General features: G+C 30.8%; 1 protein-coding gene and 1 long non-coding RNA gene across 12 annotated transcripts in view; one reads left to right on the plus strand and one right to left on the minus strand.

Annotated features, from left to right (window-relative positions):
- LOC127708467 (single-stranded DNA-binding protein 3-like) overlaps positions 1 to 23125 on the minus strand; it is an 83027-nt gene that overhangs the window by 8346 nt on the left and 51556 nt on the right. For 8 of the 11 annotated variants that reach the window (XM_052213409.1, XM_052213418.1, XM_052213400.1 and 5 more), the window contains 10 exons: positions 20471 to 20545; positions 19440 to 19494; positions 6848 to 6915; positions 6282 to 6373; positions 5426 to 5468; positions 4868 to 4903; positions 4505 to 4547; positions 3872 to 3952; positions 1651 to 1683; positions 126 to 190 (listed from right to left, as the gene is read on the minus strand). In XM_052213409.1, coding sequence (XP_052069369.1) covers positions 126 to 190; positions 1651 to 1683; positions 3872 to 3952; positions 4505 to 4547; positions 4868 to 4903; positions 5426 to 5468; positions 6282 to 6373; positions 6848 to 6915; positions 19440 to 19494; positions 20471 to 20545 — 591 coding nt within the window. The remainder of the gene's footprint in view (positions 1 to 125; positions 191 to 1650; positions 1684 to 3871; positions 3953 to 4504; positions 4548 to 4867; positions 4904 to 5425; positions 5469 to 6281; positions 6374 to 6847; positions 6916 to 19439; positions 19495 to 20470; positions 20546 to 23125) is intronic. The other 3 variants (XM_052213355.1, XM_052213382.1, XM_052213363.1) reach the window with 3 other exon arrangements.
- LOC127708867 (uncharacterized) lies at positions 9210 to 18672 on the plus strand. Its single transcript, XR_007985410.1, has 7 exons — positions 9210 to 9970; positions 10609 to 10840; positions 11175 to 11728; positions 12832 to 12917; positions 13737 to 13921; positions 16138 to 16712; positions 18508 to 18672. It is a non-coding gene; the product is annotated as an uncharacterized LOC127708867 (long non-coding RNA).

A 23125-nucleotide genomic window follows, 5' to 3' on the forward strand; every position in this document is an offset into this window, starting at 1 on the left:
TACAGACAAAAGGTTGAGTTTCTGGGTATAAATTCATCTATTCAACAAAATATCTGATAAGAAGGGCATTCAGCTACATCCAAGTCTATAGGGTAACCTAACAGATGAAAGAAATGAAATCTTACCCCTGGCATGCCTGGCATACCTCCTTTCATCATACCATACATTCCATCACCTGAATTTGTAGAGTCTGAAATAAAAGAAAAATAATTCTCTTATTTTACGTCTTATTACTTTCTTTAAGATAAGGGTAAGCATAATAGGATTTTGTATAATTGGTATTGATTTCTACATCTTTAGCAATTAAAATCTAAAATTTGGTCTGCTTAAAATATATAATGAAGACATATATAACATTACTCAATTCATTCTAGTATATCTGAAGCTGATTCAGTTTTATCATGTAACAGGGAAATACTGAGTTAATTGTACAGATTTGTACTGACATAAAAAAAAAAAATTTCACAATTTACTTTTCAAAATTTAACATAAAATAGTCTAAACTTTCTTCATCTTTGATTCAAACAATTTTCTGAAGTTCCAAAAAAACCAACAAAAGTTAATAAAAGAAAAATATGAAACGAAAGAGAACTAATTCTAATCTATTTAAGTGTAATTTAGTACTTCCATTAACTGTATTTTTAACAAAGAATTTTAAAAAGAGGACTACTGACAGAAAGTTATCCCAGTGATCATAACAGCATGTTCAAATTCAAATAACTTGAGTTATCTCTCTTACAATAATAAATACATTTTCATTTAAAACAATTCAAACTCCAACACACAACATTAATTATTCAGTATAACAATTTTTATTTATTGAATACAACAACACCAAACATCAATACAGGTCTTGTTTATCTTTTAAAAATCATGTAATAAAGAATCACATGAGGTCATATTTCTGTGATTATTAATAGAAAATCAAATAAATATATAAAGAAGATAGCAAAATTGTTTTATCATCTATTACATATGTGAAAAAAAGAGAGAAATAAACAAATAAAATTATGGATTTATTAAATAAATATCATACTACTATTTGCCCTATTCACCACATTCCTAGATCACACAGACTACAGCTAACAGAAACATTTCCAATTCTCATCTCATATGTCTCTTAATATTTTTTTTTTAAATATATAAATTAAATATAGGCATCAGTTTAAATGACCGTAGGAATAATTTGTGCAAAACATGGTTTTTGTGCCCTGAAGCCTCATAACTTGTTGAATGAAACACAAATTAGTTATATACAATATAAAATATTCAATTTTTACAAAGCATATTGGAAGAAGGAATTAAATACTATCCATGTTTGCATAACAACCAAGCATTAATAGTGCATGCACAAGGTATAAGCATATATTATTAGTTTACTTGCTACATATTTTTTCCTTTCTTTTATGTTTCATTTTACTTCCTTCTGACTTATTTACTTTTACAACAATAAAATACAAAGCACATTTAATTTGGTTTCTACTTTTTTATCCCTTTGAAGTTACATTATTTACACAATTCCCATTATAATGCTAATTTCAGTAGACATGCAAGTAGGGTATTGTGGTTTTTATTCATGCCATGCCAAGTAAAGTCTGACTCCAAACCCAAAAGACAACATAGCACCAAAGTGTTGAGTGACAGCCTTACCTAAACAGAGCATCTTTTGGGGTTCAACATCATCTGAGCATAAGAAAAGAGGAATGAAAATTTATATTTATAGTGACCAATCACAGCACAGCATTTTTGTAGAAAAAAGAAGCATTCTTTAATTTCTCCAATATTCATCCATTCAAGATTATTTTGAAATATACTTTTTAACCAAGTTTCCAAATTGATAGTTGACAAAAAAAGATAAACTACATGTATATAAATCTCAATTTTCTTTGATACTAAATCATTTGTTTGTTTTGAGATTGAAATGATGAGAGCTACAAATTTGAAGTTCAGAAAATCTGTCAATCTAGAGCAAGAACAGCTTTGCTTCATAACCAGAAAACAATACACAATAACATCAGAACAGAAGATAGTCTACAGTGAACATAGAATGAAAAAGAGAACAAGTGTTCCAAACCAGTGGAAGGTGCCCCAAAACATGTGTTAGTATTTCATAATTATATAACACTGTTACCTTTATATTGTTGGAATATAAGAGCTACCAACATTTTTAATTTATTTTTAATCTGGCATGGCCATCTTCTTTTATTGTTGTCATCACAAAATTTTAATATTGATCATTTTAAAATGGCGGCTCTTCTACATTTAAATTTTTTAACAGCATTTACTAGTACTTCTACTACAGGAGTGCTTAAAACCTTGACTACCCATGATGGTCTCGTACAGTCAGATTTTGTAGCATGTTCTTGCTTTTATATTCCATTACATTATTATTAACTGATTGAATGAAAGAAGTTTAATGCTGCACTCAGGTTCACATGTATTATGAATTCATAACCAATGTCTTTAAGCTTAAAAGGTGACCACAAATTAAAGCAATCCACTAATTCTAGTTTAAGTATATTACGTTAATTGAAATATCGGGGGATTGTTAACAGAGCTTTCTTAGTTCAATTTTGTATATATTAAAAAGCCAGTAGCTAACAGCTTACTTCTTGTCTTTCAAGCATATTACAAAAAAACATTATTCATGCTTGTCTGTTATTTAGGGTTTGAGACATTAACTTTGATTCTTTTACAAAAATTAAATGCTTTTCTTCATACTCTGAAGGTACTAATACTTTGATGAGAGAAAAATCGAAACTATAAAATGTCTAGTCTCTAATCATTTGTATTCTTCTTATACCATGACCTAACTTATGAAGAATAAGGGAATAAATAAAGGAACATTGGGCAAAAGACAATATATTGTACTTGATTTGAATTTTTCAAAGATCAAGTATGTCCCGTTTTTTCCCCACCTATTCTTGTGTAAATTAGAAATTTAAATTCCATTTAATAACTGTGTTATATTTTATTGTAAGTGCGTAACAGAATTTTAAAATATCAGTCATTCTTCGGATAACTGAAGTAATCCTCAAACATCTAATGTTTTCCTGAGGTTAGACTGCATGCTTACGTTAATATAATTAGACATAACAAAAGTTTCATGCTATTTTAGCTTCATGAATACAAACAGAATGTTTTGCCAGCAGTGTTTCTGATCTTGTGATTTCGATGTTCAGTATTTCATCCAAGAAGACTTTATTTAAAGATTGTTTGTTCTATACAGATGTCACTGGCAAAACAAATGTGTATTAGTTTTTTTTTATAAGTACAAAGTATTGTGTCTGTTAATTCTTACTTCGTAAGAGCAACCAGAGGCTGATCTTACTTGACATACTGTTATTCTGATGACGAGGTATACGATAAAGTGCAACCGTAGCCCCGAAACTGATAATGATGTTTACATATAACAGATCTGGCCATATTTCTTTTATCGTAAGATGCATTCCTCATTAGGTGTGCTAAGCATGGCACTAATAGAATATGGTCCCATGCTACCAGATTTTCATCTTTCCATTTTGTAACTTTCAAGATTGTCAAGTTTTAATTGTCCCCTTTTCTCAACTTTATATTAGTGCAAATTTATCTGTAATAATTATTTTTATTAGTATAACATGTGATTTGTGCGTTTTATGTTTTTAGAAGCTTATCAGAATTTTGTCAATAATAATCATTAAAACTAAAATAAAAAGAACAACAGATGTAAACTAAACTATTCTACAGATAAAAACAGAAAAAAACTAAAAAGTGAAACAGTTACAACAAAAATAAGAACACTCAAAAACAAAAATACGGGGTCAATGGGCTTTTGTTAATTTCCCTAAGTATCCCCCAGGGTGGGGAGAAAAATCTGAGAGCATGGTAATACCCTGCATACTGTCGTTATAGTAATCACCTGGTCTGGAACCCATACGCTGGTGGCTGGCAGGTGAAAATGGTCCTTGAGACCCTAATAAAATATATGTACCATTTCATTTTTCAAGACAATGATTATTCAAACAACATTTAAAATCAACATTTCATAATAAACTAAATTAAGCAGTGAAACTCTTGGATAATTTTTACATATAATATAAATAATTGCACAGGAGCGCCAATCTACATGTATATCATTCTGCTGCTTGGTAATTTCTTGCTAAATTTTAAAGATGAAAGTCCTACATATCTAGATCCACATATCTGAAATTCTTAAAACCTTACGAGAAAAGGTCAATTCAAGTTATTAAGTAGACAATAATGGTTAAAAATTCAGGAACCACAAGTCTAGCAATCCTTAAGATTTGAACGGAGCTTGAAAAAAGTATGATTGTGATGTTTTAACTTTAATTTTCAAGAAATATACAGCTTCACATATTAAATATGACTTTGCATCATATAACAAACTTGTACTTCTCTGTATAACCTACAGAGCTTAAAAAAACAAGAGTTATCTCCCTTTGATCATTAGAATAAAATGTCATTAGAAGCAGTATGCAGTTTGGTGCATTTATGATGATCTTACCCTGTGGACTTGGCATGATAGGTGTACCTGGTGCTCCTGGGCCCTGAAATACAAAATTATCCGTAAATACTGTGTCCACAAATTCAAATATGCCAAACTTTATTTCACTTTCATTTTTGCAATACAAGCATTATCATCTTAAACAAATTTTCTAATAACTGGCAAGCTAAAAAAATATGACATTTTTCAGTCATGAATAAATTTAAAACTTTAGCCACTAAATTTATTATTGGAATTGAGAAGGCTTAATCTTCATGGATGAAAAAGCATCCTTTTCAAAAAACTTATTTGTCTTATGAGGTATACAAAGTGAAAATCTCCATGAAACTGATATTCATGGGAAAAATCAAAAGGAATACTTACGTTATAACTACCCGGCGATGCTGATGAGTAATTTATCTAAAAACGAAAATAAATTTTAATGGAGTCATTGAAAATATATACATGTTTGTGCAGCATATATTGTATAACCAAATGGACAATATCTATTTCAAACTGTTGTCGACAATAGTCTTTTTTTCTGTGCTCAAGTGATGTTTCTAAAATGAATAAATTACTTGTAGTCGTGAAAGCAGTATAGATGTTTTATAATACCGGTACTTGTTTTGGGGTCTTTTTATTTCAATAGATATATCAAACAAACATTTCCTATCCCTAATTGCTTCATAAAAAAACATTATATTAGTTCACATTTTCCAAAAAAATAATATAGATTAAAAATTATCAGTTCCAAGATTAAGTTTTTTCAAATTTACTCCCATAAAAAAATACATTTATTTTACAGCAGATTCCACAACTGAACTATTAACATGATTTCACAGCATTTCCACCCTCAAGTGATATAGTTAAATATTTTATAAAACTGGTCCTATATAGTGTGTACTTGACTGTCCTAACCATTACACAATGTGATTGACTTACTGATGATGTTGTTGGTGGCCACCGATTTCCCGCTCCACCAGGCCTGAAAAAGACAAGGTGCCATAATAATGAAATATTGTCTTCAATAAATGTCTTATCCTTTTGTTACTGTTGAAATGAGAGTTACCTCCCCTATTCTATAGTCTATTTGGTCATTAACAAGGGCAGATAATTGGTTTATCCTGTCATTTGGATCATTTTCAGCCGACATCCTCATAAATATACGTTATTCAAGACAAATTTGTAAGCTTTGTTACATAGACAATTCTTACTATTACTGATGGTATAAAAGAATAAAATCAGTTATGTCAGCCAATGTAAAAAGTCCTCTTTATATTTCACCTCCTACTATACACATTATGATCTCTTGACTAGCTAATATTAATATATATATATATATATATATATATAGTTAATATTCATATTACATTAACATGTTCTCATCTTGAATATGCATATTAATTTGCCACTGGACATTAAGCAGCCATCCATCATCATCATCATCTTGACTAGCTCATCAATCTCATATAGGGTTATAGTTATAGTTATTTATAGAACCAGAGTCTCAAAGTTAAGCCGTTGGATCTTCATGAATACTATACAAATAATCAGCATGTCATTTTGAACATTAATTAATAACTGGGTTCACTTATGTTTGTGTGTACAAAATGAACCAACTTTTGTGGATCGATGAAAATCTGATACTTGATGTTGTGGTTTCAACAAATTTTCCATAAAAGTCTAAAAATAAATGATTATATTTGTAGTCAACATTGACCGATGAAATCTGCAAAAATTAGTATTCCATGAATAATTGTGTGTCCAAAGTATCTGAATGGACTACTTAGGTACTTACATTGACATTGGTGGCATCCCACCTGGACCTGGACCAGGTCCCATACTGTTTGGTGGTGGTCCTCTCATTCCATAATTAGGCATTGAATCATACTACAAAAAAAAAATCGAAATTGTCTTTTTTTTTTTTAAACATAAAACCATAACTGTAAATCTAATATTGTCACTGAATTATCATGTAATTGCCTGTTTCAAATCAAGATGAAGGTGCTATTTATAAATAAGCCATTGTGTTTTTCTGTTCCTGGATTCCACAACACTATCAGCATGCTCACTGAAAATGACTTATTAATTACAAGAGAAGATACTTCAAATTGTTCCAAGGGTATGGGTATGCATTAAAAGTAGTATCTATAAAGCAGACATACATAATTGCTTACATTTACTTTATTTGAACTGTTGTCTTATTGGCAATCATATCACATCTCCTTTTTTCTATATACAGATTATCGAATGAACCATAAACATTAATATTCTTCTTTTCTCAGTTCTTTGTTCATTTTTATTTTTACACTTCCCTGTGTTTTAACTTTTTAGGCAAAATGATAATAATTTCGTAGAACTTACAGGATTCATTGGACCTGGCATCCGTGACCCTGGATGTCCCATCCGTGGACCCATCATTCCAGGATGACCTATTAAAAAAAAAGCAAGAAATATTAAATGTGTATATACAACAAGCATTTTTTTGTTAATATTCATGGTCTTCATTGAATTGTTGAATTATCAGCCATGTGCTGACTTTTCATATAGGATCAAATGCTTTTTTTTCTGGTGTGTAAATATTGGATCGTAAATTGGTCCAGTTAATACAACATCAATAAACTCTGAAGAAAATACTTAATCTTTATAGTTCTTTATCCTTTTTTTTTTTTTTTTCAAAAACCCATGTGTAAATATTGTTTGCATGTTTCGTATCTGTAATGTCTATTCATGGAAGTAATATTTAAAAGGAATAACAACGACTAATTAGCATGTATTAACAACACGCAGAGCTCTGTACTAAACTCATATGATTTTATCCAATTATAGTCTCAGCGGCAAGACCCCTTTGGTTACTATCTGTGATACCGCGGTTGTAAAATGGCATCTGGAATTTCTTATCAGTCACGTGATTTTATCGAGTCCGGTAATTATAAAGCACCTGTGTGAAATCCGAGGTTTATTAATAAGAAGGTGATGCTGTATCATATAAAACCTCTACCTTCAGAAAGAAGTCATATGGTGTAAAAAACTTGAAAAACGGACGAGAATTGTTCAACCTACAACAGTTTAGCATGGAAAATTGTATTTAATTTAGCATATTTTTGCTTTTTACCGTTTGTTTTAAACTGTTCTAAAAGTGTTTTCCGGTTAAAAGCGGATCCCGAGTAAAACAGTTAAATACCGATGAATGGATCAGGTTTCACATGATGTTTAACAAAATAATGTAGACAAATCTAGACATAGATTTTTTTACTGTTGAAATGTGCAAAGTTTATCGAGAAGTATTCTAAATTTATGTATATGTCATAAATGTCATTGATTACATTAATGAAACTGGACAGCTAAAATAGGGATATGTTCGTAAACATATATTTTTAAAAAAATGTTTATTGTGGAATACTTGTATTAATATAACAAGCTACAGCAAAAATTAAAACAAACCGACAAAATGAGCTTGACGCTATCTGTCTTACGGCAAATTCATTTTTACACGAATTAGTTTATGTATCAAGAACTATAAATTAAAGGATAGAACAGTTTAGAATTGTGAATATTTTAATTGACTAATACACGAAAGACTTAGATTATTCGTATTTATTAAAAGGGGGTCCAAACGTATTTTTTGTACAATCATCTTCTTAACTTACGGAAATGGCTTTTCAACTGTCTGTAAATATTAAAATTGAAAATGACCCAGCCTTGTTCTCCAATTTCATATGTGATAGCTGTCGGTACTATTAAGATCGAACTATATATATATAACCAGAAATAGGAAGATTGGACTAAAATAAAAATTGAACGAATGACTCTATTCGGCAGCGTACATCAACGGAATGTTACGAATGGACTATTCGGGTTACTTCGCGCCTATATACGACAAAAACTTGTCTGTTCGTAGTTTTCCGTGAACACGAAAACGACCGAAAAGTGTCAGTGATTTGATCGATCACATGCGGAGAATCAACTTTCATGCCAGATATTAAACCAATTAACGAGTTATCGAAAGATGGACAGTAACGCAGATGAAACCTTTCGAAGTGACAACGCTGTTATTCCTTTTAAATATTACTTCCATGGTCTATTCAAGTCACTTGATCTTCATATTGGTTACAAAAGTAGTTCAGTAAATACAGTTTATAGAAAAATACCCTGTCATAAAAATCACTACTGTACCTGAAGCTCCTGTAACCTAACATATCAATCATTCCAAATTATGCAAGTTATATAATTATTATCTGATAATTAATCATTCATTGCACATTTATATTGCCACTGAAATGTCCTACAGAAAAAAACTATCTTGCACAGAATCTCATGTGTGGTCTTCAATGAAAGGGAAATAACTCTAATCCTTTAAAATAACTGTAATGGATTATATTTAGTATACATATATGCGAGTGAATTTCAATTTGTGATTATATATAATAATCTGAAGTACTCTCATATGAAAATGTCCTTAATATGATATCAAACAAACCTTTTCATTGTAAGAATAAAGGAAATTTTATATCTTCAGTAAAAGCTCTTAAAACTGATGGATTTAAACCCCATTATCAAATCCAGTAGCTTAGAATAAATTGGTTTGAAATTTTACGATAACAAATAGATGGTTTTAAAAAGAGAGAAAAAAAAATCGGCATGTCAAAACGACATGATTTAATCTACAAGAAAATCCCAATAATTTCATTTTGCACTAGTCCTTATATGAAACAAGACGGAAACCAATTACACTACTCCGTAGGGGATACCAGGATCTTTTAACATTATTACAAAACTATTCACAGTACTCAGTGGAAGTGACAAAACCTATTTTCACTGTCTACAGATCAACTATTTCAAGATAAACAGTGTTTGTTTGACAGATTTTTCATAGATTTGGAATTAAAGTTATAATAATGGGATTTAATACGACCAAGGTGTTTTTCCATTCTTCTTTTTCATTTCCTGCAAGTAACAAGTTAATAACTGATAAAAGTATTTTTTTTGTTTTCGTAATAGTTATTTGATGAAAATGCAGCATGTTGTCTTGACTGAGTCTTATCTTACAGGTAGATTTGCGAGTGTAATTAAGTATTATTATAGAAATTTCATCAAGGAAAGCAATCCTGCAAGGCAAGAGTAATTTACATTACAGCTTCATTAACGACAGAATGACAGCCTGAAATGCCATGTAATTATATGAACTGCCATGTCTGTGTGTTCTGCATGCAAGTCATATATACTTATATCTATATCAATAGACAGAATTAAATGGAGATATCTTTATTTAGTTCAGAATCACAATTGCTAATACTAGATAGATCAGATTGCATAAAACAACAGGAGACATAGAGCAAAGGAAAAAGATGGAGAAAAGATGGATTTATCAGCTGTTCATTGCTTAACATTCAGTGGCAAATATTTCACAGGCAGCATCAAAGAGATCATAAGGTACCATGGGCTATTCAACACCAGAGGACTACTGATTGATCAGACAAGAGACAGGTAAAATTCTTTTAATGAAATCCAATATTCATTTTTATGCCAAAAGGCAAAATTCATATATTTTAAGAAAATGAAAAAGACAGAAACATCAAAACTTCAGAAACTATAATGATTTTGATAAAGCAAAGCTATAACTTCAACTTTTTAGGTTTGTAATTTTTTATGAAAGTATATTAGTGAGCAATCTCACACATACCCCATGCTACAACATCAATAACAATGGGGAACCTCTCTTCAGCTTTTCCAAAACATTGGTTAGCAAATTTCTGTTTTTCTGTTCATTGATCTAATTCAATGTTTAAAACCTAAAAGCTGTACACAATGTGATGAGAGATTGATTGACAGGTGAGAAACATTTAAAACCAGCTCTCCATCTTTGTTGCACATGGTGTAAAAATCTTTTTTCACCATACACATTCCGGTTGCATCTTTGTACTAGAAATAGTTTTGATTACTAGAAGAATATATATCAAACTTCACACATTATTGCTGTACAATTCAACACAACAGTTGTTGGTTATCCAACACTAATCACTGTTGACAGGCTATAAGCCTTTGAAATCTAAAGCTGAAACTTGTTATAATCTATTCCAGTATCATTTATCAATTCTGAAAAAATACATTTTTCTTAACTTCAGATATTTATTGCCATTGAGGGAGAAATAATGTATTCCAAGTTTTACAAAATTGTGAATCAGAAAATGTAAAGATAAAACGAATCATTAGGGTCAATACAAGCATTCTCCATTTAAATTGGAAATATGTGTTCAATTTATTACATTATCATATAACAAACAGTCAACAGCTTGTTACAAGGAGCCCTCATATCTAAACAAGGATTTCCAATTTACCAAAAGGAAAAGCACACCAGTAAGTATTCTTATTTCATATTTTTCAATTATAGTTTTCACATAAGGATCCTCTTGCACGGAAAATTAAATTATAAAATTTCAAAAAGAGAACAAGTTGGTTGATTTATTATTGAAATCGGAGCCTTTCATATTCACCGTCTCCAAAAAAAATGTGTACATGATGAAGTATAAAATGATATCATTTTCCCAAATTTAGCATTAATACGGAGAGAAATGAAATTCTATATAGTACTTGTTATCCTTCTTTCAATAAAATCAAAGAGAGATTTGTAATTTATATTTTCAAGACTTTATAATGAAGCATACAGGATTTAATTTTCTTTTTTGAACAGGGTATTCTGACAAGACATCTAAAACGACGTGACAATTATATGACATGAAATATCAAACAATGGTATTAAACCCGACTCTAAATGATAAATTTTTCAAAAGCTTTGATATTGGTGGACTTTTTCTGTAACCGAGAGACAATCTGTTATCCAAATAATCAACACCAAACTCATTTTAGTATTAATTTTCAAATGGTAGTTAATAGTCCGTGTTCACCAGATACTGCACTGCTTTGAGATATGTCATGTCTCCATTTTCTTAATCTGTTCGTTTAATAAAAACACAAGAAATTCATTGTAACGCAGGATATTACCGAGGATCAGCAGGCTAAACAATCTCTAAACTTAATGACATTGCCTTGGCACAGACAACAAATTTTCATAAGCAATTTTCTACTGTCAACATGCAATTACATTGAAATATCCTCCATCATGTGGGAATAGAGAGTGGATTTTAGTTATGTGATTACTCTATTGTAATTGTGAAGGACTGTTATAATTCTTCTTCATTAGACAATATTTACAATGGAATGTTTAACAAGGGAACAATTTCACAGGTAATATATTTTTATCCCTTTTATTTTTCATATTATTTATCATTGCACAGACTAAAAATAGTGATTGAAGATACACATTCATTATAAAATTTGGATAGATTAATAAAAAAAAAAAAACTCCCACTGCTTCCGTAAAAAAAAGGTGTAAAATATGTACTTTTGTGGAGAATGATGGATATAATGACAAACGTGTGTCAAACTTGATGCATTTTGCTCAACTCAGCATAGATATTTCAGTGTTGTGGCACAATACTAATTCTGGTTCTAATACATTAATGGGATTTTTCATGTTGTCTGAATTATTGGAGAAAAAATTGGAACAGAGCACTGTGAGTTAAAAGCAAAGTTAATTTATGATTTCTATTAACGTCTTATTATAGTAATAGTATGGATATAAAATTCATGCAAATCATTAAATGTATGTGCTGCTGGTCCTTAAAAAAGAACATTCATTACCAGCCTGAGCTCAAAAGACCAAGCATGATATTAATAAAGCATCTGAGCTCAGGGAGGAGACAATTTCATGCTTCAATGAATTTACATTATTAATAATACCACAACATGTTTGGAAATATTAGGGCGACTTTATTTGACATTAAGAGCTGGATATTGACTGCATCCACAAGAACATATTCCATCAATTATCTGATCAGAAACCATCAAAAGACTGGAAAATGCAATGCAATATATTCCAGGAGTTGTCAAAAGGAAACCATCAAAAAGTTGGATCGTTCTCAGTAAAACTAATACCCTACTAGAGAGATAAGAGTTTTCTCCTAATTCATCAATCACAGAATCGTTCTCTCCAAGATCATACACTTCTGTTTTCTCAATAAACATATTGATGTTTTTTTGTAGAGGGATAATTTTCCAACCAGATTTAAGTATAACCCAGGAGGGTTGCCTTTGTGTATGTATTTATCACTCTGTGTTGCTTTCATTAACCAACGATGTAAATTAAGCATGTCTTCATGTAACTGTCTTGTACATTTCATACAAAGTCTTTAGTATGAGTCTAGATCTTAAGGAATATAACATTTATCAAACCACAACAAACATGGCTCTTTCGAGAACTCTTATGACTTTTTTGTTTTTCTTAACAGAAGAATTGCATTACTAGGGGAGATAACTGTCTGAAGAAACCACCAGGGAGAAATGGATACAAATGAAGAACATTATAGCAATATGAGTAAGTATCTGCATGTATAACAGGGTGTGAGTATGCCTTCATTCTTAAAGGATACATGATAAGCTCTATAAGTAAATTTTTAGTCGCTTTATATTATTGGGTTGCTGTTTCATTGACATTTAATACTCTGCCTTTAAAATTCAGATTTTGAAAATTATAAAACTTCTCCAAAGCATCCTCTCTTCTTCAAAAGCGTAAGAATGGCCCTTAAACTAAATTTATTTTGATGCAGAATTGTTCCTGCAGCTTGTTTGTGAAACTTTTTTGTTAAAGAATTTAATAACTATTAGTTATAACACAAAAACCATTTACAAAATCCATTAGATCTGACATTCATCTAAAGTCCTAATCTTTTGAGTATTGCATATAAATGTCAAACTAATCAGAATTTTTGAGTATTTCAGATTATAGTTGTTTTTACAATATGTTATTACTATGAAGGCAGGTCCTCAAAGAGCATTTCAAATTTCAGTTAATTGAACAAATCAGGGCGGTACATGTACATACAAAACATTAACACTAACAATATATCTTGCATTATGTGAAATTAGAGAGTCTTTCATGAATACATAATAGGTTGGTATTTATTTTTTTTAAAAGATTTTTATCATTGGACCATATAACAATAATTTTATTTGAGCTTTAGAGAATGTTTACCTATCGTACAACAGATAGATGTCCTATCCAAAACAGATCCCATTTCTTGGCCATTGTCAGCGATGTAATTTTAGAATGATAAGATTAATGGATAACCAACTTTCAATACTTGCTTGACTCCTCACAGAGTCAATTTTCTTATTCACGTTTTTTTCCCTTCAGATTCTACATTAGAAGACAAACAAGTCAACATTGTGTTTGGACATAAAAACCAATGTCTGACTGGTTTTTTGTAATAAAAATTTGTTTTTATTACATTAATATGGATGTCTGTCAGTGCAACATGCAAGTTAGTGAATTTACAAGCCAGCTGGAAGACTGAAATATCTAGTACTATGATTAAAACAGTAAGAGAATATTTTTAATAAAACTTCCAATTTTTAAAAAGCTATTATGCTACGGCTTTCTCCCTTCAGGATAGCATTATAATACAGACATATCTTTTATACATCAAATATTTTAATGTGTAATATAAAACAGCCAGAAGTGTTATATCAAGTTCATAATTGTTTTACGATAAATGGTACAGTTTCAATTCGCGAAGCAAAATTCACTGTATTAAATCCCTTTTTAAAATAGAACATGATCGTAAATTATCTTTTAATAAATCAGCTTTTTAAATTCAATATAGCCAATATTCATTGCATGGGTAAATTACATCGTACTTGCATCAAATGAGATATCAAATAGCCCCAGTAAGTGCTTTGAAATTGTTATCAATCTTAAGTGATACCGACCCAGTGGGATATCAGCTGAATATAACAGACAGGATTTTCATTTCCCTCCATAAACGGGGAAAAAAACTTAAAGGATGCTTCAACCATAGAGGAGCTGAGACATTGGTCTGTTAAAGGTGCTATCAATGATGTTATAGTAATGCATGTTAATTATAGATACCATGTAATTTTATTGGAATTTTGATGGTTTGATAGGACATTAAATAGCTTTGATATGATGCAGTAGTATCAAAAGAAATGAGAAACATAAACATTGGGATGCACCATCAATTTTATAGGATTGTTCATACACACAGGTAGGACAATTTTTATTTCATCTTTTTTCACAGAAGATTCTTTTAAGAATATGTTTAGAAAGCACAGTTAAGACCAATTATTGTTATCTCAAATTAAATAGGCAGCCACTTATGTTTCTATGAATATTTTAGTTATATCAGTTTTTCGACAAACAAATTACACCGAAAGACCCCATAACCAAAGCTTTTAGCCTTAATAAAATTTATTTCAGTTTCATTACGAAAACCATCAATTTTTATTTCACTCCTCTGGGATGTTCAAGGCTTTTAAGTAACTTCATGCAGTTTTAATTTAACAACTTTCTTTCATTCAATCTTAATAGTTTAATAATGCAAATCTTTCCTATAATTACAATCTTCATAAAATCTTTCCCTTATCCCATCGAGAATGTCATATGACCTTATCAAAGCTAGTTGAAATGCAATGATGATAAACTGACTGAAATTGACTATGGTTTTGTATACAGACTAATTATACCTGAAGAAGCTATAGTTATGTCACTGAAGGATTGTACAATTCTGTATAGATAGGACACCATCTTAATTACCTCATTTCAAAAATAATTTACCAAACAGCTGCTTCTCCATTAATCATAAAAACATACAATTTCATTTTTTTTTTTCTAATTTGGTTTGGTAATGTTATTGCACATTTGACATGCAGGCTTGTTACATGTGTTTCATTAATTAGCTTCATCATTATAGATATGGAGGTTGTTGTAAACACTTGGGAATTCTGAAAAATAATGGAACTTTCAAAATACAAGACTCATATTTCTTTTCAGATAGATTTTTGAAAAAGCATTAATTTCTTCGCAATGAATAAGAACTTCAAGATGCTGAACTGATTAGGCAAACATTACCATTTTGATTTTACAGTCATTACGATTAGGATGTCAGGGAAAAATAAAACTTGACGAAATGGCCAATGTACAAAGCACTTCATCTGTACACAACTTTACAATTTAACACCATCTAAATTATATCAAATTTTGTTAACGACAAGTAACTGTTTAGCTCAATTATACATTAAATCAATGACTATACAGGAACTGCTTCTAGCATGTACAATAAACTTCCCAGTCATCCTCCATGATTACATAAAGTCAACATGCAAACTCATTATTTCTCCATTTATCAGTAATTACCCATGCCTTTAATCAAGGCAGATCAGAATACAATGATAGGATATCAGGTGGGCTATCCTATATTTCAAGGGACTAGGCTATCACTTCAAACATACAAGGTATAATGATATTGAATGGTAAACTTTATATAAAATCATATTACATTTTCTCTCTTCCCCTAAAGTAATCAAAGTTTTTCATGTTACATGCATGAACTCACTTAATTACGGATAATTTACCACGAAATTTATGATAGTGTATATAAAGGCTTTGAAACAAGTTCAAAATCAATTTATTATGTTTTGACATTTGTAATCACAAGGACTTCATTTATTCTAAGAGAAGTATCAAATATTTATACAAACATGTATTTTCCCAGTCTCTGGTTTCTTTATATTGACAGAACTGTTTGAGTGAAGAGGTGTGCTTAAGAGCCGTTCTTTACCAGACATGGCCATTGTAGATTATGTAGCTATGAGGATTTTTCGATGAATAAGAATTTCTAATAACACTATAATAAATCTAGCTGAAGGATTTATTCAGACCGAACAGACTAATATTTGGTGCAGATTTTATTATAAATTGGAATGTTTACATTGTGAACTAAGTACAATGCATATAGATGGGAGATATCGGAAACCACAAAGTACATTTGGCGACATTTTTTCTATATTGATGTCACAAAAGTCAGTGACAAATTGACATAATAAACGTCATTATGGTTATTATAATCTTCCCGATTTGTTCAGGACACAGTGATTATTTCATAATGCTATCAGTCATGCTGTATATGTGTATATGCATAGCAAAGAAGCAGGACCTCAATGGAACAGGAAATTCGAAATTCTATCAGGATGTGGATACAGAAGCCACCGGAATACAAGCATTTATGACATTCTGTATGCACCCTAGCAGTGAAACAGAAATGGATAATAACAGACTGAAAATCTCGTCTAAGAACCTGATCATCACAGACAAGTAAGTTTGATGGACATAATCAACCATTTTATCACTACTACTTAAGCTTATTAATTGAGAAATAAAGTAACCAGAATCATAAACGTCTGTACAAAACAGTCATCTTTGATGTGCAGTTTTATAGGAGAAAGAAAAAAAGATAAGTTTTGTTAAAGTCAATTTATCTTCATCAAACATTGGGTAAAGTAATGGGTTATTATAGGAAAACTGTTAGAACTATTTACATTTAGATAGGCTTGTGTATAAGGCTATTTATTTCATCTAATGGATTGTGGGGTTTCTATAATATAAACTATCTTATTTCAAACTCCACTATATAAAGTAGACTGCTTACAACTCTTAAATTCAATCAGGAAAAGAAATATTGGTAAGACTATGGTTTATAATTTAACAAATGTGCTTGGGCAATTCAAACTGAGCTGACACCGACTTTTATAAAAGAAGAGATATTTTTCCAATTTAAAGGCTCAGCAAATATTTTGTAACTCGATCATTACAAAAAACTAACAATTACCAAAACAGGACATGCAATTATGTCTGCTGGGAGACTTGATTTTGTCTGTTTATTAATAAAGAGCTGTGTAAATTGAGTTTTGAGAAGAACATTGTTGTAAAGCAACTCTGTGGAAACCAATGACATGAAGATGTTCTCCCACATGGTTTTGGCAATTGTATCAATCAATTCTGTTATCAGCTAGCACTAACTTAGGATAATCCCAGAGAGTTCGTTAATTGACAGGTTCCATTATAAACAAGAATGAGACCAAAAATACAATCTCCTCGGAAATATGAATAATAGGAATACTGCTATACATCAACAAGATAGCAACCCAACAACACAAAAAATGTTTTTTTTTCTCTCAAAATATTCCTATACAACATTTTAATTTATTTATTTTCATGTGTACAGATTTTTTGAATATAGGAAAATGTTTGTGGATACTTTATTTCATTGTTCTAACAAATTAAGCAAAGAAGCCTATAGAAAACTTGTTATTTGTTGATGATTAGCCTTAAACCACCAAATCAAAGAAAATAAATACTCATAGAATAATATTGAATGGAAAGTATTGGCTGATATTAATCTTCTTCACAGAAGACATGAAACAGTTCTATTAGCTTCTAAACAGATGTCCATTGTCTATAAACCACCAGACAAACAATTCTGTATATTACTACACTAACAAACTTCTTACATCCAATTCATCTCTGTATAAACAATCAGTCTACTTTTCATGGATAATAAATGCTGTTTTCAATATAATCTTTAGAAAAGCTGTTTTCAAAGCTTACATCAGGATAACAGATTCTCATTAAGGGTATTAAGAAATCCCACTATGTAAAAAACATCACCAACTTGAAACTTTAAAATGTTTATCAGATTTTATATATACTATAAAAAATTTCCAATGAAGCACTCCCGATTCTCCTTTCTTAGTTTCTTTCATTTGAATGGTAGTTGGAAGTGACATGAACAGCTACAGGGCTTTACCGATCAGGAAACAAGATTCGTTTATTTAAATGTTTTCAACACATTTCAGCTGCAGTTATCAGAGACAAACAAATGGGTTTTAGTTCTAAGGATTTTCAATCACTTTACCGATGATAAGAATGGAGTATTAATGGCATTCTATATAATTGAAATCTTCACTCACAATCCAATGCCGCTCTCGTTTGGCATCAAAAACTCTCATATAGGATTTATCTGGTGTTTGTGAAGGCCTATTGAGGCAAGTATAAGACAGATATAAAGAACAGGACTAATTGATTTGCTTCTTGTATTTTATGTCTACAGGAAGAAAGGATACTCCATGGAGAGAAGCAAGAAAGTGAAAGTTAAGACTGACAATGGGTAGAATTGGTTCAATTAGGTTGGGAATTTACGAGTGTCAAGTGATGATCACGTCTTGTCATCAATGATATGGTGAGATCATACAACATCATGGAATACAACATGACACAGGCAAGTTCAACTAATTTGTTTTTCTTCTAATTTTTCTAAAATATTTCTTTTGTAAGAAACTTTGCATAAATATGAGAGAAAGAGAAAGAGCACTGATGACCTATTCAGAGTTAATTCAGTGACAATATAAATGCTGAAAAATAAAAATCAAGATGTTGGGTTGAATCTCTTAACCTTTATAAAATGTTGCTACTGTAAAACTGTTTTATGTTACATGTATTAAAATATTTCCTGAAAATCAGGACAGCCTATTTATATAGTCACTTCCAACCTTTTTATCTTTTAGAGAAAATATTGCAAGAACTTCTCATTTGCTATAAAACAGTTTTCACAAATACTTGACTAGAATGGTACATGTATTACTCTATATATGTAAAATTTCCTGACTGTGGTATAAATTGAAAGGATTTTGATTTTGGTCCCTATTCATCTGGTGTTGATGGCTCCAAATGGTTCATTTGTTTGTTTGGCCTCAGGTATTGAGAACTTACCTCCTTAGAAGTAAAATGTTCCATACGGTAGTTGATATAAGCTATGAACTACCTTAGCTGTGAATCTGTTCACTTAGACTGGACAAGAACCTCATCTAGCGCTGGTTCTTGTACTATGAACTTACACGATTATTTCATCATTATGATCATTAATATTAACGATGGCAGACTAACAATTAGCTGTGCAGGTTATGAACTTAAATGCTCAATGCTTTCTACTGCAGCTCTGGATAGAACTCCCCTAACATAATTATTGAGGTGCTATGAACTTACCTGGCCGAGAATCCATACTGTTCATTGGAATTTGACCTCCACCTCCTCCTGGTGGCTACAAAAAATATAATATTTCATTAAATTCAAAACTTCTTTACTTTAAGGATCCCAACCGATATAGAGCTACACTAAACTACCCTTAACCCTAAACCTTACTCTAAATCTTTTACCTAACCTAACCTAGAACATCCCCTAACTTAACCATAACCATAAATGAACCTTTAAACTTTACTGCAATTCTCCATGTAAATTTATACTTTAAAAGTTTTTTATGATCAAAGCGTAGCCTTCTTCTGATGTTGGAAAAATCTTCTTCATGTTCTATATGTTATAGCAAATATGTAAACAATGATTTTACAGACCAATGAAGGTTCAATATATACATGCTATATAACATTCATCAAACAAACACTGAATTAACTAATAGATTCTTTTTTCTATCAAAAGTCACTTTGAACAATCTGTTTTTTATTGTATGTAATTATGTAATTATTAACTTCAGACAATCCAGGCAGTGGACCTGAATCAATAGCATGTTATTTCACAGCTGTTTATTTCACTAGAATTTGATTACAATCAAATGCCCATAAGAGAATAAACTACTCTTGGTTAGACTGATAGATATCTCTATTTGGAGTAATTATAGGATGTATGACTGAGTAAGAAATCTCTTGTCAGGAAACCAGACAAGTTACTTTTGATTAACTATGCTCTCTCGACAAAACTACTACTGTTTATAACCTCTCATAAAACATTTTTTTACTACTCATCTTGAAGAGGTCTTGAATTCTTTCATATCTGCTTAGAAAGACTTTATTTTTTGCTTTACTCTGTGTACACGGAATAAGTATTTACAATTTTATGGTTCTGAGAAGGTTCAGTCCACTAATAGAGCAATTTTGCGAAAAACCCAAACCTGTTTCATAATCATTTTCAACATCTCATTTTCCTCGCAGGAAGTTCAAAGGTTTTCAGAGGCTTAAAATTTCTTAACTTTTTACCTTGCAGATACAGATATATAAAACACTTACATTAAAATCATTTGGTGGCATCCGCACTGGCCCAGGACCTCGTGGGCCACCTGGATATCGTGGGGACATAAATGGCTGAAAAAGAAAAAGACAGTGGTTTAATTATCTAAAGAGCCTAAAACTTTTGCCTTATTCAGTCAAATATGACTTTTAAATTTTTCAAATTATGATGGTTGTTTTGCCTTAAAGTGAATCACCATTTTGGCAGTTTCATACCCCTAAACCTTTCAACTAATTGACCTGTTAACCTCTTGGTTTTCTTATGCCTCATCATCACTCTAAACTTGTGGGGATGAAGCTATATTGTTACAAGCGGTCATCGATTTGGCGCAAGGTTCTGTTACAGACCTTTTAGATATCTGCAGGTCCAAGACCAGCCAATTATATAATTAAACATTGTCTCATGAACACCCTCCTCATACCCCAACCTACCTAAAGATATTTCTACATTTTCTACATAGCAATTCATTCCAAAATTTCTAAGCAAATTGAAGACACATATGAAAAAACACTTTTTAATTTATAGACAGCTGAAGTGAAGTGTTTTCTCTTCAATCAAGGTAGTTTATGATTAATACGATGAAACGACAATCCTAACAACATCTAAAGGTATACAGAACATGTTTAGCATTCAACACAAATTACACTACATAATACAGGCATGTCAGTGAGTTTTATCACCTGCAAATGCTTAGAAAAAAGTAGCAAAAAAGATCCAAATTCTATTCAAAACTGACAAGCAGAATAGAACATTTAGTTCTTTTGATTTTTGATGAAGATTACATGTGCGCTGTTGGAGTTAAATGAAAAACGTTCCATTCTGCTAACAAAACTTGAGCTCTTTTGCTATCTTTTCTTAAGATTAAGCATAAGCGTCTATCATCTATCACCAATATTTCAAATCTTGATAATTTGAAATTTTAATTTTGTAGATACTTATTTTTTCCCCTGAAAATCCATGCACTTTGATGATATTAATATCGTAAGATTAGATTTCCTAGAACTTCCAGTCCCTATATATGTTAACCCTTTGACATTTTCAACTTAATGAAGAATTTTTGTGATCCATCAGACAGACAGAATCTTCTATAGGCATATTAAAATCATTAATTCAAATTTTCTGATCAAATATAATTTTGCTTTTCGATTCTGTCAGTAAACTAGAAGCGAACTTAATACAATAAAAAACTGAGTCAGAGACATTATGTGATCAGCAACCTTTTTTTTTAAAAGATAACTCTGCCTTTGAGTCCTTTTTTTTTTTTGAATAGCAATAGAGTTAGCAATTACACCAGTGATCTTCTTACAAAAAGGGTCCTTATTGAAATTGTCTGGTAATGAAAGATGGACTTTGGTGAAAGTTATCCTAAGTATAATAGATCTCATATTATAAAGTTAACCTTAAAACCTAGATTTAAATAAGTGTTGGTCCCTTACAATACAAGCAAGTTTTGCATGTTAATCTGTAATAAGAGAGTCAAAATCATTGGGCATTATGCATCTGAAAAGTGCAGTTAGTATAAACTCTGTGCTGCTTTAGGTACTTTTCCCCAAAATACTGCAAACAATTACCAATCTATTTATAAGTCTATTGGGAATCCAAAAACGAAATTAATTCATATTATTCTTATAAACCAAAAACTTCCCCAATTGAATTACACAAAGAAGCTTTCTGTACAAGTATACAAGTGAATCCATGCTAGGTACAAAAGAAGAGTTGATTTATTTCCTCCTGTATTAGATTGAAATTCCACTCTTGCTTTGCATGACATATTAAATTAGTTGACAGGTTCTCATTTTCCATGGATCATATTAGTTAGACAAAGGTAGGTTTTTATTAGTTTTCAACAAATATCAGCTTTAACTCTCCATTCTTTATTATGACCATTAAATGTTCAATATTTGAGAAAACTTCAATCTCTCTTGAAAATAGATTTTAAGAGATCATATTAAACTATGACATTGAATGCTTTTAGCAAAATCGGAAATTCAATTTCATTTTTTTTTTTTACTCACTTGAAAGGCTTAAATCATTTCGTTTGAAAAAGCAATCACTTGAAATGTTCTACAAGAGTCTTAAATGTCTTGCACAAACACATGTTTAAAAGAGGTGTGTATTATGATAAATTATCCAATACAAATCCATAAAAATGTCAAAGTTTTTCAAAAGAGACGTTGAAGTGTACATTTCTAATTTCGTGAAATGATTCTGCTACACATTTAAGACAGCCAAGCATAAAAAGAAATTTAAATGCAAGTCGTATTCCACAACAGGCAATTGGCCACTTGAGCTTGTAAAATTAATTTTAGTGGGTTGAAAGGCTCTTCAATTTGGAACAAGGATCATCCTCAGAGTGATTAATGAACCAACTTCTAAGTAGTGAGCAACTTGTGAAAAAGCTTACCCTATCATTACTGAACACCTTAAGTCAGTCACATACCTGGCGCAAGGAAACTAAACAAGTCATTATGTAGTTTTAACATGCAACCAGCTTTTCTGTATGTTTATCACATGGAGTTGCCTTTCAAGTTTTTTATCGCTAAACCAGATAAACAAACAAGGAAAATCTATTTTCTCTAGCTTTGATGAATTACATGTAATTTTTCCAAGAGAAATTGGTTTTTGTGCTTAAAATTAATAATGAGTACCTTTGA

This window comes from Mytilus californianus, unplaced genomic scaffold (assembly GCF_021869535.1).
Source record: "Mytilus californianus isolate M0D057914Y unplaced genomic scaffold, xbMytCali1.0.p SCAF_1, whole genome shotgun sequence".
In the NCBI taxonomy this organism is placed as follows: Eukaryota; Metazoa; Mollusca; class Bivalvia; order Mytilida; family Mytilidae; genus Mytilus; species Mytilus californianus.